Genomic DNA, 16,875 nt, shown 5'->3' with positions numbered 1-16,875 from the left:
ATACATTTCAGTTCCTCCCAGTTTTATTTCTAAGTGATGTGTGTATTGTAATGTGAATATTCTGTCAAAGCAGCTCAGCCTAGCTGAACCCCCCACAGGCAGAAAGATAGGTCAAGGTTGACTAAGCGTTGTTTTTACATAACTGACGCTCTTTATTGTCCACCTAAAAAGCTGAAGAAAACGGAAGGGGATGGTATGAAGTGGTTTTCAGACAGAGAGGTCTTAAAAAAATAAAAATAAAAAGTTAGATATTTAATTTTTTTTTGTATTAAATAAATTTTTCTTTATTTATATTTCTTTATTGTTTCTATTAAATATTAGTTCTATTTAATTGCAATTGTCTTTTCTATTTTCATTACCTTTTTCTCTTTTTTTGCCAGAATATTATCCATTAATTTTACAGCTATTTCTGTTAACTCTAAATCACAGTGCAATGAATATAAGGTAATGCAATGAAGGTGAAACACCTGTGTAAAAAACAAAAAAAAAAAAAACAGCTTTTTAGTGTACTACTAAAAAAAAAACTTGATATTTATTACATTTATAAAGTCGTTTGCAATAGCCATATATTCATAACCTAAAATTCTATCATTATTTACTCATCTTCATGATATTTACAACCTATTTATTTATTTAAACCTGTTGTGGGGGGGAAATTATCAGTTTGTTTTAATTACAACTTTTTCTTTTTTCTTCCCTTTTTTTTTTTTACAGTGTAGTTCATACATTATTGGAAGGTATTTTCTGCTGAAATTGCTACTACAAACAGCTGTTGACTAATAAAAAAATAAATAAATAATAATAATAAAAAAACTGATTTTTCCCCTTTTGTGCTCTTCTTACAAATAATAGTTTGTGGGTTTGAAATTATACAAATAAATTGAATAATGACCGATTTTTCATTTTTGGCTGAACTCTTCCTTTGAAAACCTGGTCAAATGGCAGTGAAGCACTGAATGTTTTTCAGTGGCCTTGATGTAACAAGGATGATGTAACAATGTCTCAAGCATTTGTAAAGAGTTCTGGCGTTCTGTTGAATGTATTCAGAGGCATGCAACCAGTCTGCTGTGTATAACAGTTCAGAGGAGATATTTTGGTAGCTGATCCACAGGCATTCTTACTATTTTGCTTATGGCATTTTAAGGAGGAATAAAAAAAGACTGGTTTATGAATTGGTTGAGTTGTAAAGTGCTCTGCCTACCGGAGCATTATTTCCTCTGCTGTGCTGATATAATATCACATTCTGACTCATGAGACACCTCTCTAACTACTAACAGTATTTATAGATGCGTCTAAATATAAGGAAAAAACACTAATCTGAAAAACGGCTCTGATGATAATGCATCAGGTTACCTCAGTAGTCAGTATCTGTTTAGTGATTGTGTTTGAGCATATGTGGACTTAACCAAAGTTTACTCTGTATAAACAAATTTGTCATGCCTAATCAAAGGCTTAGGGATAATATCTCTGACGTGATAAATAAATGAGGGTGTCACTTAAGTAAATGTCTCTGGATGTTGGAAAATAGCTTGTGCTCCAGGCCAGCAAGTTTACATAAAGCTTAAATGGTTTTACATCATTAAACAGCAGGGAGAAAGAGCACAGAGAAACTATATAACGAGTTTCAAAATTTTAAAGTAACAATACCTTGCCAAAAGATGCCCGTTACACTATAAATATAACAAAGATTATTAGAGTAGGCCCCATTTTACAAGAAAATACTATTTCAGTATTTCTACTTCAAAATGTCAGGTTTACTTTAATGCGTTCTTTGTAATTATTTGTGAAATGTACTAGCAACTTCTGAATGAAAATGGTTTCTGCACATTTTTCCCCCACATTTAATTGCACTTTAAATATTAAAATTATTTGAAAATATTTAAAATAGGCTATTCAAATTTATATATATTTTAAATAAATAAACAAATAAATAGTAACACATCCAAATATTTTTAATATTATTATTAAATATTATTCATATTTTTGTTTTAAATAAATAAACAAACAAACATTTTTTCTTAACTGAATAAATATACAATAAAAACAAATCATTAAAGAGTAAAATACAGAATGTTTTTTTTAAATATATATTTTTTTAAGCATTAATGCAACTGATTTAAGTCAAAGACTCTATGTTGTAGTAAGAGTCTGTTCACAAGGGCAAATGACTATAATTGTGGCCAATTACCTCCGAAGTAGATTTCATCGACTTTTTAATTGGCTTGTCAGCTCATTAAGAGGAAAGCGAAATATGAATTTGTACTGGTACCTAGTATTATTCGAGTTCTTATAAGAATTTAAAACTGAGAACCAACTTCATTTTCATGATTAAATAAGTTAACTTCACCAGTTTATGTAAGGCATTGAAAAAAGGATGTAGCTCAGCAATTTGTTTCTCTCAAATTGTAAACCAAACCCAGGTGAATCGGATGAGCCAACTGAAATAATCCATAAAATAAATCACATAACTCTCAGCACAGTTAGCAACTGAAGAATTTAGATCCTGCGTTATGTTAACAGCATCTGAAAATAGCAGCTCAAATGGACTATATCTCACTGAGAAATGCAAACACCATAAAAATAAATGAAGCAGAAAGCCTTGGTGTACGTGAAAATGAACATTTTGGGAAATATTAATTTCCTTTGCTTATGTATCACGCCACTTCGTTTTTTTTCTCAGTCCAGATTCCACATCCTTCAACATGGCTGAAATATTATTCCTTTATGAATTTACATGAGGTGTACATACACACACAAACAAAGTGCTATATGACATTTTGCCTTATATGACACAACACTGAGATGTAAAAGAAAATGAACAATGGTGAGAAAAGTATGCATGATTTGTGTGGTATTTGCTTGGCCTCACCTCTGTGTTATCTCACAGTTCACTGACCATTATATAACCAGTCGGAACAAGTATCTCTTTATTAAAGTGCAGACGACAGCTCATCTCTAACCAGAACAAGCACACCACAGAATCAGCCGCTGAGCGCATAAAGTCCTGAGCAAATAGCCATGTGTTCATTTGTTCCATCCTTGGTTGGTGTGAATATTAGTACGGCTCAGTGATTATGTGTGTCAGACTGGCCTGCATCAGATGCAGACACCAGACTAGGATAATCTGCTGTCATAATCACATTATACCCATTCAACAAATCTGTTTTGATGAACTATAATTGTTTAAAAAAGGTAAGTTAGCAATTTCATTATTCATTCATTACATCAACTCATAAAATTATACTTTTTAATATAATTATATAATAACATAAAATACATCAGATTATATCTGTCAGATTTCTGACAATGTGAATCGCATTGTTGTCAAATCAAATCATAATCTCAAATCACAGAAGCGTGCTAAAAGCACTAAAGTGGAACTACCATGATGGTATCAAATGATAATTTGATAAAAGATAATCAGAATACTGGCAATATGATGGTACATGTCCAAACATCATGGCATTATCGTGGGTATCTTATATGTCCAAATAAATGTGGCATCATAGTAGTTGGTAGTTTTTGTTCATGAATTCTAATACCTCTGATTCAGCAACAGGTTTTCCATGAGTCAAGAGCTTCCTGATTTCTGAGGAAGTGATGCCTCCTGTCGGTTATTTGTGTCAAGTAACCTATATTAAACGACAATGTTGAAGATGCACTCAGTGAAGTTATATTTTTAAAAATTAGACGTGAAACCGAACATTTCAGTTATTTTTTACAATTCACCACAAAATCTATATAGCTAAACACTGGCTATGTTGTGCTTCTTAACTGTTGGTATTGTGTTCTAATTGAAATAATTCTAACAACATAAAACAAAACACATTACCTTAAGGTTTATCTTCGTAAAGAATAACGTTGGCTATTGCATCAATGCATCTGTCAGTATCATTAGTGATTTAGACTGCAACTGTAATAAAACGTGTTAATAATTCTAATCTATGAGTCATTTTAATCTATTAAAATTCGATGTAATATATAATCGGTTGTGCTGAACAAAACAAAACAAAACATTCATTAATCCTGTTTTCAAGAACAACATATTAATTTATCCTGTGTCCTCTGAGACATAAAAATGCTGCACGTGTTTGTTTTAGTTATGGGGGATATTTGTATACTAAATTGTTTAATCTTTTAATGTTTTAAAATTGTACAATACACCTTTCAACGGTTTTTTCCTAGCATTTGTATAAAAAATACAAAGTACTTATTTGATCATAAATGATTCTGGTTTGTCAGTTTTGGCCTGCGCTGAGAAAAGTAACAGTTTACACGTGACAACCTTACACGTTCAAACTATAATCTACGTTTGAGCACACTCACATCTTAGAAACCTAAATATCTATTACATAAAGACTTAGTGAAAAAAATGAAACTGCAAAACTGTTATTTATTACAATCATACCTGTGTTAGAGACAACTTCCGGGCCACTAATCCCGCCCACCCGCTGTTTCTGTGGCACCGAGACTGACGTGTATTAGTGCTCTGGGTGATGACGTGTCCTGAGCACGCTAACCGCTAGACTGGGACCACCATCAGAGGAGACACCATGGCCAGTGAGTCGTCGTGATTATTACTTTACTTCGAGTTTATTTAAAAGGAGTTTAACGCATTCTGTAGTTATTAACAACTGCTATTTAAAATATAACTGTGTAGCTTGCGGTGCTCCTTGATTCATTTTTAGATTAGCATCTGTGTTTTACTGTCAGAATCTCATGTTCCTCGTTGTTTTATTGTCGAGTTTACAAAAACACGCACTTTATGTACATTGTTTGTTGTCTAAAATGTGACTTTAATGGTTAAATTTGTAATTGTGCCGATTTTTAAAGCGACCATAGCCAGCTAGCAGCCTACTTGGTCTGTAAACTAGCATGGTCACATATCGCATTTGCTGTTTATTTTCATCGCATAGACGTTGTATGCTTTTTAAACGTGTAATATACTGCACACAACAAGTAATTTAACTAGAAACATTGTGCATACTTAAAATATAGGCTAACACAAATATTCAAAAGTCTGCTACCGTCGATAACTGTAAATCATTATTTTTGCGTGAAGCGTGATTTTAGTTTTAGGACGCATTTATGAGGTTTTGATGATGAGGTTTTGAGATTGTTATTCAAAACGGTTTTTTTTTTTCTTGGATTGAATGATGACGTTGCAAGAGAGACTGATTCAAGTAACTTGTTTGAATCCCAGAAACACTAAAGCCACGTCGCCTGAATCACGTCGTTACTTGGGATAGTAACATTGTCTTGTTTCTCATGTTAGACATAACAGATGTAAACCTAAGTGCATTTCTTTTCTTTTTCAGTTAAATTCCTAGAGGTGATAAAGCCATTCTGTGTGGTTTTACCGGAGATCCAGAAACCAGAGAGGAGGGTATGCAGTTTGATCACATCATATTTGTGCTTTGCTTGTTCTTGTGGCGCTTTAGCTATACTAACTCCTTGAATCTCTTCCCCACAGATTCAGTTCAGAGAAAAAGTGTTATGGACTGCAATCACCCTGTTCATCTTTCTGGTGTGCTGCCAGGTATGTTCACTATTATTTAAACTCTTGAGCTCTCTGAAGTGCTGTTGATGATCAACAAAGTCATTCTTGTGCATTTATAAACCTCTCAAACCAAACATTACCATCTTTGGGTGTGCTTTATTTGCTGTGGGAGACCGTAAACTTTGTTTGAATGATCTACGGTGATCTCTGTCCTCCAGATTCCCCTCTTTGGAATTATGTCTTCAGACTCGGCAGATCCCTTTTACTGGATGAGAGTGATCCTGGCATCTAACAGAGGTGCGTGTACCTGAATCAGCAGTGCAAGCAGTGATTGAATTAGTCATCCTCTGTTGATTGAAGACAAATGATTTAATTAAAAAAGTGACGTGTTAAGCATCAATGGCAGATTAATAACAATTGCACAGCATTATATCATTTAATTAGTGAATTCAGGCTGATGTTAAGAAAATTAATATCTGCCAAAACTTGTCAATAAATTATACATAATTATCTAAAATTAATATTTACTACAAAGTAGGGCTGTCAACGTTAATGCATGTGATTTAATCTTAAAAATTTAACGCGTTAATATTTTTTTTTACGCAAATTAATCGTTTTATAAGGTTTCACCCCAACTTCTTGCCGTCATCGTAAATTCTATGTGATATTAGTAATTTTCAATACTATTTAGGGCATATAGGATTGATAGTATGCACATTGGGATGCAGAGATTGTGTGATTATGAGGCGATACTACCTTATCAAATACTCATATTTGATAAGGGTACAGCGAATCAGTGTTGCCAGGGTCGCGGTCTCCCCGCCCAATTGGGCTATTTTGAAAATACAGATTCGGGAAAAATTACCGAGCCTTGGGTTGCGAATAATTTTTTTAATTTATTTTTTAATTTTTATTTTTTTGGGCTACTTTTATAATGTACCGCGGCCGCTCAAAGTGTATACACATGTGATCGCAAAAGGAAATTATTACAAACGCTCGATGGTGGTTTAAAGTGAGTTCTGAGTAAAAATGTACTATTAATCTCATAAATTGTCTTATGTAGCATGATGCTAATGTTAGCTTTAATGTACCTGCAGAACAGTCCAATTCTTCATAATGCGTTTTATCATAATATTTCATGTAAGGCCACAAGAAAATGTTTTGTTTTGTATTTATTTAGAAATACTTTTGATAATAGTTGGGTAAATGTATACTGGGATTGAAGCGATGTGGCTTGGTAAACGTTTTATTGCCAGTATAAAGGCTGATAACGGCTGAATTAAAACAAAATAATAATAAGGATTGTCTCATTCCTGGCGGAGATGTGAAAGGTTCTGTTTCCTTAAACTAGTTTGTCATGCATTCCTTTATTTCAATACATTCACAGGTAAATCCTAGTATTTTAAATTTGTGATTAACGCAATTAATTTTTTTAATCGATTGACAGCACAACTCCAAAGCCACTCGGTTATATGTAGTATCTGGTATACAACATTTTTTTTTTTGTGTTTTATATTGGTCATCAGTCTTTGAAAAATTTGATTTGGTTTAAAAGTTTAAATAATGTGTGTTTCAGGTACTCTGATGGAGTTAGGTATCTCTCCCATTGTGACATCTGGTCTAATCATGCAGCTGCTGGCTGGAGCAAAAATCATTGAGGTTGGAGACACACCTAAAGATAGAGCGCTCTTCAATGGAGCTCAGAAACGTGAGACATATTATAACTTTCTATTATATGGTGTGTGTGTGTTTATGTAAATATAAATTTGATGTGTATTATGTTTTATGTCACTTCATTGATTGAAACTAATGGAAAGGTCTAATGCAGCTGCCAGTGCAATAATGGGAAACCCATCTTAATGTCATTGCATTTGTTTTGTTAAGATATCTAACTGTGAGATCTTTCCACCAGTTTTTGGTATGATCATCACCATTGGCCAGGCTATCGTGTATGTGATGACTGGCATGTATGGAGACCCTTCAGAGATGGGTGCTGGAATCTGCCTCCTCATCATCATCCAGGTAAATTCACATACTTTCTGTGTGAAATATTTAGACTTTGTAGTGATAAACTGATATATTTGTAAACTGATCAATTTATTCAGCCAATAACATTCTCTGCTCGGCCATTTAACAGATATGTTTGGTTCCAAACGAATCTCATTTAATGCACATTTTCCATTTTCAGTCATTATTATTGTGTACATTTAACTTTAGTACTCCTTATTCCAGGTATTATCATTGATTACGATCATTGAAGGATATATTGGATCAGTTTTTGCCTTATTGTGGAACCATTTCTCTCTCTAGCTTCCTTCAAGCTATTGGACTTTGCTCTGCCTATCATAGTGACCTTTGCAGGCATTGTTCAAATAATCTTGTCTGTTTGTATTCGGATCTGCTATCTATACAAATGAGGGACATTATAAAAAGACTGACTGATCAACACCTTGGATCTCTTCAGTCATATCTTGTGATTTGTTTTGTGAAGAACATTACCCTCTTTTTTTTTTTTTAAACACCTTCCTTTAGTTAATGAGGCTGTATTTGATCAGTTAATATTAATTTGTATATTTTTTGTAGTTGTTTGTGGCTGGTCTGATCGTGTTGCTGCTGGATGAGTTGCTGCAGAAGGGTTACGGGTTAGGCTCTGGTATCTCTCTCTTCATCGCCACCAACATCTGTGAGACAATCGTATGGAAGGCGTTCAGCCCAACCACAGTGAACACAGGAAGAGGTTTGTGTTCCGGACGTAACATCTTGTTTTGAACTATTCTGTGGTCTCTTCAGTGATCCTGACTGAATTTTGTTTGTGTACTTACAGGTACTGAGTTTGAGGGAGCCATTATTGCTCTGTTCCACCTGTTGGCCACTCGTACTGATAAAGTGCGAGCACTGAGAGAGGCCTTCTACAGACAGAACCTGCCCAATCTCTTGAACCTCATCGCTACAGTCTTCGTCTTTGCAGTGGTCATATACTTTCAGGTTAGTGGGTTATTGCATAAAGGTGTGGTCACATTGGCAAGAGAAGTTCCATAGTGCAGTGACGAAAGAAGCACCACTCACACAGAAGCCACTTTCAATCTAAGTAGGTTTTGGTTGCTAAATGCAGCAAATTCATGTGGCCAACTTGGAAATGAGCAAAACTTGCATGGGGAAAGTTTTTCACCCTCATACAAAACTTCAGATTGTGCAGATTCTAATTGGAATGACTGGGTTTTGCTTGTGAAAATGCCTTCACCTTACCTTCTGATATGGCTCAGTGCAATTATATAAAAAAAACAAAGCATAAACATTAATCAAACATACATATCTATCTCTGCACTACAAGCGACCTTGTGTTTTTTAAAATCCAAGAAGCTCATGATCCACTGTTTGGTGTCTCACAGCAGTTCAGTTCACAGTAAATGCTGTTCCACAGGAACTCTGCATCTGCTAATGGTTTGGGTCACTTATAAAGTGCATTTGCACTAACATCCTCCTATACCTTCTATAAGAAGTGCTTGTAAATTGGCTTTGGGTTTCCACCAGAATAAAAGCTGGTTGGTTTAATTTTTGAAAATGAAGAAATAAAATAAATATTAGTACTATGTTACAGTTTTACTCTATTAGTATAGTGTCTTTCAAATCGTGGAGCTCTACTTTCACGGTTTTTCCAACAGATGATACCTTGAATATTAGTTTATAAATGTGACCCTGAACCACAAAACCAGTCTTAAGTCGCTGAGGTATATTTGTAGCAATAGCCAAAAATACATTGTACGGGTCAACATTATCCTTTTTTCTTTTATGCCAAAAATCATTAGGATATTAAATAAAGATCATGTTGGGAATATATGTTCCATGAATATATTTAGTGAATTTCCCAGCATAAATATATAAACTTAATTTTTGATCAGTAATATGCATTGCTAAGAACTTCATTTGGACCAGTATTTCGATTTTTTTTTTTTTTTTTTTTTTTTTTTTTTTTTTGTTTGTTTGTTTGCACCCTCAGATTCCAGATTTTCAAATAGTTGTATCTCGGCCAAATATTGTCATATCCTAAAAAATCATACATCAATGGAAAGCTTATTTATTCAGCTTTCATATGGTGTAGAAATCTCAATTTCCAAAAAATTCCACTTCTAACTGGTTTTGTGGACCAGGGTCACAAATGATCCAAATTTCAAGTATTAGATGCTAAGCATATTATTTCTTGTTCCACAGGGCTTCAGAGTCGACCTCCCTATCAAATCTGCACGTTACCGTGGCCAGTACAACACGTATCCCATCAAACTGTTCTACACCTCCAACATTCCCATCATCCTGCAGTCTGCACTGGTTTCCAACCTTTATGTCATCTCTCAAATGCTCTCCACGCGCTTCAGTGGGAACTTCTTGGTGAATCTGCTGGGGACTTGGTCGGTAAGTGACTTGTTTAAACTTTCCCATATTTGTGTTGTCTGAACAGTTTGTTTTTGTGTTTATTTAATTTTTTCAGTTTGAACATGCTTTTTTTTACTTGCACCTATAAATGAGTTTTTAAATGATCTTTTGTGAGTCTAAAGCCCCCCGTTGTTCAACACAATATTCAAAATATAATTATTTGATAATTAATTGACATTTTGATTATTTGTTGATTAATTGTTTTCAAATATTTATTCATATAAACTGGTAGTAATAATATATTAAATTAAGTTGCTATGACTCCTTTTGTTTCAAGAACTGTATATTCTTCAATAAATGTTGTTGTTTTTAATTTAGTATTTAGTTTAGAGTCAGAACATGTTAAGAGTAATGTAATTATTTTAAATAAATCTGTGGCCCCTTAAGATGTTGAGGGCCCTGTATTGGGCCCAGAACCCCGTACATGTTTAAAATTATGTACACTCACACCAGGTGAAGATGAAGTCGCTGTTTTGAAATTACATGACCATTTTTTTTTTCTCTGTTAACAGGATTCCTCAAGTGGAGGGCCAGCTCGTGCTTATCCAGTAGGTGGTCTTTGTTACTACCTCTCTCCCCCAGAGTCCTTCGGCACAGTACTGGATGATCCAGTTCATGCCATCATTTACATCATCTTCATGCTGGGATCCTGTGCCTTCTTTTCTAAGACCTGGATCGAAGTGTCTGGATCCTCTGCCAAAGATGTAAGAACATTAGACTGTTCCTGCTTATTGATTACACTGAGCTGCATTGTACAGTCAACTTATGGCATATGTACACTTTTCGTTACTTAGGTCGCCAAACAGCTGAAAGAACAGCAGATGGTTATGAGGGGACACAGAGAAACTTCTATGGTCCATGAACTCAACAGGTAATACATACAGAGCCCTCAAACTTAATTAGACTCAACGAATCAAACAGAATAACTAAAGCTTTCTTTAAATCCTCGTTTAGGTACATCCCCACAGCTGCAGCTTTCGGAGGCCTGTGTATAGGTGGCCTCTCAGTCATGGCCGACTTCCTGGGAGCCATCGGCTCAGGAACTGGAATCTTGTTGGCCGTCACTATCATCTACCAGTACTTTGAGATCTTTGTGAAAGAACAGAGTGAAATGGGCAGTATGGGTGCTCTCCTCTTTTAGTACGGCCATCTGTGACCACATCAGACTGACTGAATTATGAGGTTAAGTTCTTTTATATGATTTTTTTTTTTACGCACACATTCAATGTTCAACATCAAGGATTTGCTCCCACTGTGCATCTGATCCTGACCTGTAGTGGCTCGCTTCGCATCAGAGTTGCAGAGTGAATTTTATTCCGTTCTCTTGGGAAAAATATGGCAGCTTGATATCTCCGTATTAAGCATGGGAATGTAACCATTCTTCATTTTCACAATTTCCAATCTCCCAAGCGAGTATCTATATATGGGTGTTTCTGATTCCATGTAGTTCCATTCAGTAATTCATAATATAAGTAACGTGTTTAAACTTGATCAGCCTTTGATACGCCCTGAATTAAACGTGTCTCGATATGTGTGATCAGGTGAGCGCAATGTTCCATCATGGCAATGGTTGATTTGGTGTAAATAAAAAGATTTTTACAGTGTATGTGTGGGTATGTGCACATTTGCGTGTTGCATTTTGTGTGGGCTGAGTGTGTGATAACATGAGATTGGTTGTTAAATTTGCCCAAGTTTATCAATGCGATTCCTTTGAGATTACTGCATTGAATTTGTTGAAATTTTGCCAACAGAGTTTGTTATATTTATGTTTGTTGTTTTCTTCCTGTATTTACAAGCTGTTATAAAACGGTTCTGTGTGCTTCAGTCACACTACTAAATTATTTCTAATATCGACCCTTTTAGATCTACTTAGCTGTGGTTTCATTTAGTGGACCAAATGCTACAGAAACTGCCTGTTAATGAACATGCCAGTGTTGATATGAGAGGATGTGGTTTGTAAGAATGTTTCATGTTGTTTTCTTATAAAGGCCACACATCACTCTTGGGGATTGGTCTTTGTAAATTTTGAGCAGTTTTTTTTCTAGCACAGTTTTCTAAAGATGTTAGTTGAAGATGAAAGACTGTTACTGTAGTCTTCAGAGTGAAACAATTTCTGTGCAGAACCCCCACGGCAACTGCATTTCATTAATTAAAAAGAAAAAGATCATTTGTCACCATTTTTTCTTAGTTTAATGTGATGTATTATGCATGGCATCATCCATAATGAAATAAGTTGCTTATGTTTATAAATTCAAATTTGATACTCCTGTCTGAGATGTATTTGGGGGTCAGGACATACTGTATTATCCTTTCAGGTATAGTGTCAAATTTAATGATGTAATAGATTATGAAGTGTTATAGTTTAAAAAATACATTAAACTGTAATGTTATGCTAATATTAATTTAATTGTATTTATGCTAATGAAAATTATAATTTTATTGACCTTCATTTTTATTGATCCTGTCCTAAGAATTGGGTCGATTGATTTTTTTTCTATTATATAAATATAACTGTTTGTGTGTATGTGTGTGTGCAGTGCAGTGCGGTGCATAATTTTATATTAGTATTAGTGTTTCTATACCAAAAACAGTGTTTTAACAAAAACAAGTCAAAATAGGACAAAAGAATGTTAATTGCTGTGATATAACAGTCAAAATTAAATAAACATATACAATCATTTATAATAATACTTATATATTATGATTATATTTTACTGACACATTAATTTGATCATTTAGGCCAATTTTATATTTGAACTTTAATTATGAAAATGTTACAGAAATGACTTTTATTTTGAAACATCTTAGCGGCAGCGGCTCGATGGTGTCGCATCCTGGTTTGGGTCGTTATCGGGCTTCGAAGAGATAAACCGCAATTTGAATACAAGAGTAGGTACAAATACGTGCATTATGATAAAGACTCAGTTGTCGCAACATGTAGCGTCGAAAATATAGCATATGCTCGGTGCAGGTGTGTATATATCAAAAAAGATGCCTCACCACCCTAAGCCCGAAAGAAGGCTGTTAGCAGCAAGCTAACCCTGATGCGTCGTTACAATGGGTGGATTTAAACTGAAATCTGAAGCACCTGCTTTTCTGTGTTCTGTAATAGATGAGAGACGAAATAGACATGTATGAACTTGACATGAATATGAACAAATGAATTGGAAATCGTTTCGATACCATGTCATTCTTATGAAGCAGATTTGACATATTTAACCTTCATCAGGCACTCGAGGGAGTCGAGTACTAGCTTATTATGAAAATATCAGTGCTGTCCTTTTATATACATGTACTACTATTCATTAATCCATAATGCTTCACGGTGATCTCAGTATAACAGGGTATTAGATTACTGAGCCCAAGAGATTACTAGATCTCATTGTTTGTCTGTTTCAGGGTGGGCATATCCCATCAACATCCCTTCACTAAAGCATGGCTGAGCCCGAGCTCCTCCTGGACTCCAATATTCGTCTTTGGGTTGTGCTGCCAATTGTGTTTATTACTTTTCTTGTTGGAGTGATTCGCCATTATGTCTCAATTCTGTTACAAAGTGACAAAAAGCTCACATTGGAGCAGGTTTCAGACAGGTAACTTCCATTGGACTGTTTTATTATCCATATAACAATGTTACAAAATCCTAAAGATCACGTTCTCTACACAGCCAGGTTCTCATCAGGAGCAGAGTTTTACGGGAAAATGGAAAGTACATCCCTAAACAAGTGAGCCCCTGTTATCTTTTTTGTGTCTTTTGCTTGAGATGTTTCTGAATGACCGAAACTGAAATATTATCTCTTTCTAAAATAGTCTTTCTTGATGAGAAAATTCTACTTCAATAATCAAGAAGATGGATTTTTCAAAAAGACCAAAAGAAAGGTGGTCCCACCATCTCCAATGACCGGTGAGTCTTGGTGGAAATACTTTTATGAATATATTATATCATGGAATGACAGTCATGATTGATTGACAAGGTCAATGTCATGATACTTATTTGCTCAATTAGATCCCAGCATGTTGACAGACATGATGAAAGGCAATGTGACAAACGTCCTGCCTATGATCCTTATTGGTGGTTGGATCAACTGGACGTTTTCTGGGTTTGTCACAAGTAAGAGATACAATTTTTTTCATTATCAAATATGAGAGCTTGGCTACTTCTGGTTTATTCTTGCAGAATTTGTCTTAACCTGTTTGTAATTCTGTCCTCTTTCAAGCAAAGGTACCGTTTCCTCTCACACTCCGCTTCAAGCCTATGCTGCAGCAGGGAATTGAGTTGCTCTCTCTAGATGCCTCCTGGTTAGTGCTCTCAACCCCTTGAGTGTTCTTATGTCATTCAAAGCTTTGTTTTTAAACAATCGTGTGCCGTATACATCCACAGGGTGAGTTCAGCATCTTGGTATTTCCTGAATGTCTTTGGTCTCAGGAGCATGTATTCTCTGATTCTTGGACAAGACAATGGTAAATAACTTTACTGATGTTCCATTTCAATAAACCATAATTTTGGCCTACTCCAGCGGTGATGCCACGTTGTAATATTGATCTAAATATTATCAGTTGTCTGCTTTTGTATTCTGGTCATTTTGCCCTAGAGAGCAGGATCTTTTTCTGAAAATGCTTTTTCTCAAAAAGTATATTTTATCTCATTGTACTAAAAACTACTGACTTTGCTCACAGAGGGTATAATAACTTTTGGGGCAATTTATTTTTGGGTTGAATTTGTGTACTTTTGCCGGGGAGATTTTTGTACCATTTTTCAGTGAATATTCCCAACATTCTCCACAAAAAATAGTTTTTATCACTCAAAAACTGAGATGTTTAAGCTCAGATCAGTGAGGCTTACAGTCACTTCCAAAAAAAAAAAAAAAATAATACAAATCTGTGCTAATTGAAAAAACAAGTTGACAGTAAGATCCAGATAAGGTGATAATATAGCATTTTTAAAAGTGGTCATTTTTGACTGGGAACACCAAAGCAGATAAAAGTTTTTAGCACAGCACAAGGGCTACATTTGTGTTGTTCTAATAGCTTTTGCCTAATAGCTTAATAATAGTCTAATAGCTTTTACATTTAGCTTAAAAATCATTTTAGAATTATAAGCGCATTTTTCATGTTGCATTTGTATAATTTAATTAGCGTAAGCCCTGTATATGAAGTACGTATGCAATTATTATTTTTTACATTTGCAACAGGTGCAGATCAGTCTCGCATCATGCAGGAACAGATGAGCGGTGCTGCAATGGCAATGCCTGCTGACACAAACAAAGCATTCAAGGTATCACAAATTAGTAGCTGCACACTATCTTTTTAAATTTACAAAAAAATTTTTTTTGTTTTATATATTATTTTGAGGCTGCAAACTTTCATTTAGTTTTTTTTTTTTAAGATTTATGTATGTGAATGTTGTTCTTAGGCGGAATGGGAGGCTCTGGAGTTGACTGATCATCAGTGGGCCTTAGAGAATGTTGAGGAGGATCTGATGAGTAAGGACTTGGACTTGTCTGGGATGTTCAGCAAAGAGTTGCCAACGGGCATCTTCTAAGTGCCTGTCCACTACTGAGAGGTTCTGGCGGACCTTCCTGAATTAGAAGAGTGAATTGTCAGACTGGTTTTTGGAGTGACAAATCACTTCCATTCAGTATTTCTCTTTTTCTAGAAAGTGTCATAAACCTCATTGCAGACATATCACATTTTGTGTAATATGCATGCACCATTCCCTCCATTATTCATTTTTGCTCAGACGTAAGTTTCATAGTGTGACAAAGCTTTGAGCTTTATGGATTCTCTTGCGACTGCATTCATACAATGCAACCGAAATATTACATAACACCCTATAATGTAGCGTGTGGCCTGGTTTTCTTGAAAACATTCCCTGATGATTATGGCTATGTCTTCTTTATTTTTCTTTAAACAAAATTAACATTTTTATTTTATGAGCCCCATTTTCTTATTTTACTAGGACCATACAATTGTTTGGATCAAGTAGGCAAAAAGGAAGTTTTAGGAAGTGATGACATTTTGGATCAGTGGATCAGAAAAATGTGGATCGGACCATAACATAGGTTCAGTTACCTAATAGTATGTTCCTAAATTTACTAGTGTTTTAGATGCTTTCTTATGGTGCCAATACACCATGCACTGAGTATGTAGTGAAAAGACATCCTCATTACAGATTAAGATTTATTGGCATGTTTAATATATTTATTGGATTTTTATTAAATGTTTTTTTTTTGGTTTTGTTAAATGTTCCTCACTACATTTACTTGATGTGTACATTCTTAATAAAGCTGTTTTACTAAAGAGGGATGCACTGTTCTGTATTTTCTTTTTTTATATTTAATTAATTTTTCTACCACTGTTGAAGAAAAATGTCCACCATTACAGTAAACAAAACCCTATTTGACCCCATTTACTTTTTAACATCTGTGCAGATGTATTAGAGAATGCCGTTTCAAAGAAAATGATTTTATTTTATTAAAATAAAATAAAAAATTAACTATATATATATGTTTTTTTCTATTTAAAGATTTTGCAAAGACCTGAATATGGTGGATCTTATATTATCTATATTGGTGAAACACCCACTCTTTATAATCAAATAATGATTTGGCATTTACAGTAAACAATACTAAAATTTACGTCTCTCAAACAAACGTTCATTTTTTCAGAACATTTTAATTAAATGCTATTTAATAAAACTAATTCTGGATTGTATAGTAGGTCACGACTTAAAAACTATATTTCCAGGAGCCAGTTGCAAATTAAAGTATGTGTCTTAAGAACAAGTTTGAATAACTAGCCATTAACCAAGTGGTCAATAAGTATTACTTTTTGGATTTAACTGTCCTCTAAATAAATAAATTTTAAGACTAGTCTAAGCAGTATGCAGCCGACCACAGTAATCGGATATGTGCCAGAGCAGCCGTTGTCGGGTCAGTGAGTCAATGTTG

The 16,875-nt window shown here is 34.6% G+C and overlaps 2 protein-coding genes across 2 annotated transcripts; both read left to right on the top strand.

Annotated features, from left to right (window-relative positions):
* The first annotated feature begins 4,417 nt into the window (after positions 1-4,417).
* Positions 4,418-11,929, top strand: LOC306845044 (protein transport protein Sec61 subunit alpha-like 1). The gene is made up of 12 exons (XM_079377568.1): positions 4,418-4,560; positions 5,319-5,386; positions 5,474-5,539; positions 5,719-5,797; positions 7,077-7,208; positions 7,413-7,522; positions 8,084-8,237; positions 8,325-8,485; positions 9,710-9,907; positions 10,441-10,632; positions 10,723-10,799; positions 10,883-11,929. The coding sequence occupies exons 1-12, from the start codon at positions 4,554-4,556 to the stop codon at positions 11,067-11,069; spliced, it is 1,431 nt and encodes a 476-aa protein (XP_079233694.1). The 5' UTR covers positions 4,418-4,553; the 3' UTR covers positions 11,070-11,929.
* A 785-nt stretch (positions 11,930-12,714) lies between these two features.
* Positions 12,715-16,230, top strand: LOC306844469 (ER membrane protein complex subunit 3). The gene is made up of 9 exons (XM_079376626.1): positions 12,715-12,817; positions 13,328-13,518; positions 13,593-13,650; positions 13,736-13,829; positions 13,932-14,036; positions 14,143-14,224; positions 14,307-14,386; positions 15,118-15,200; positions 15,339-16,230. Exons 2-9 carry the CDS (start codon positions 13,364-13,366, stop codon positions 15,465-15,467), a joined length of 786 nt encoding a protein of 261 aa, XP_079232752.1. The 5' UTR covers positions 12,715-12,817; positions 13,328-13,363; the 3' UTR covers positions 15,468-16,230.
* Positions 16,231-16,875: the final 645 nt, after the last annotated feature.

The sequence above is a fragment of the Barbus barbus genome (genome assembly GCF_936440315.1).
Source record: "Barbus barbus genome assembly, chromosome: 25".
In the NCBI taxonomy this organism is placed as follows: domain Eukaryota; kingdom Metazoa; phylum Chordata; class Actinopteri; order Cypriniformes; family Cyprinidae; genus Barbus; species Barbus barbus.
This window is presented reverse-complemented; position numbering and strand designations above follow the sequence as displayed.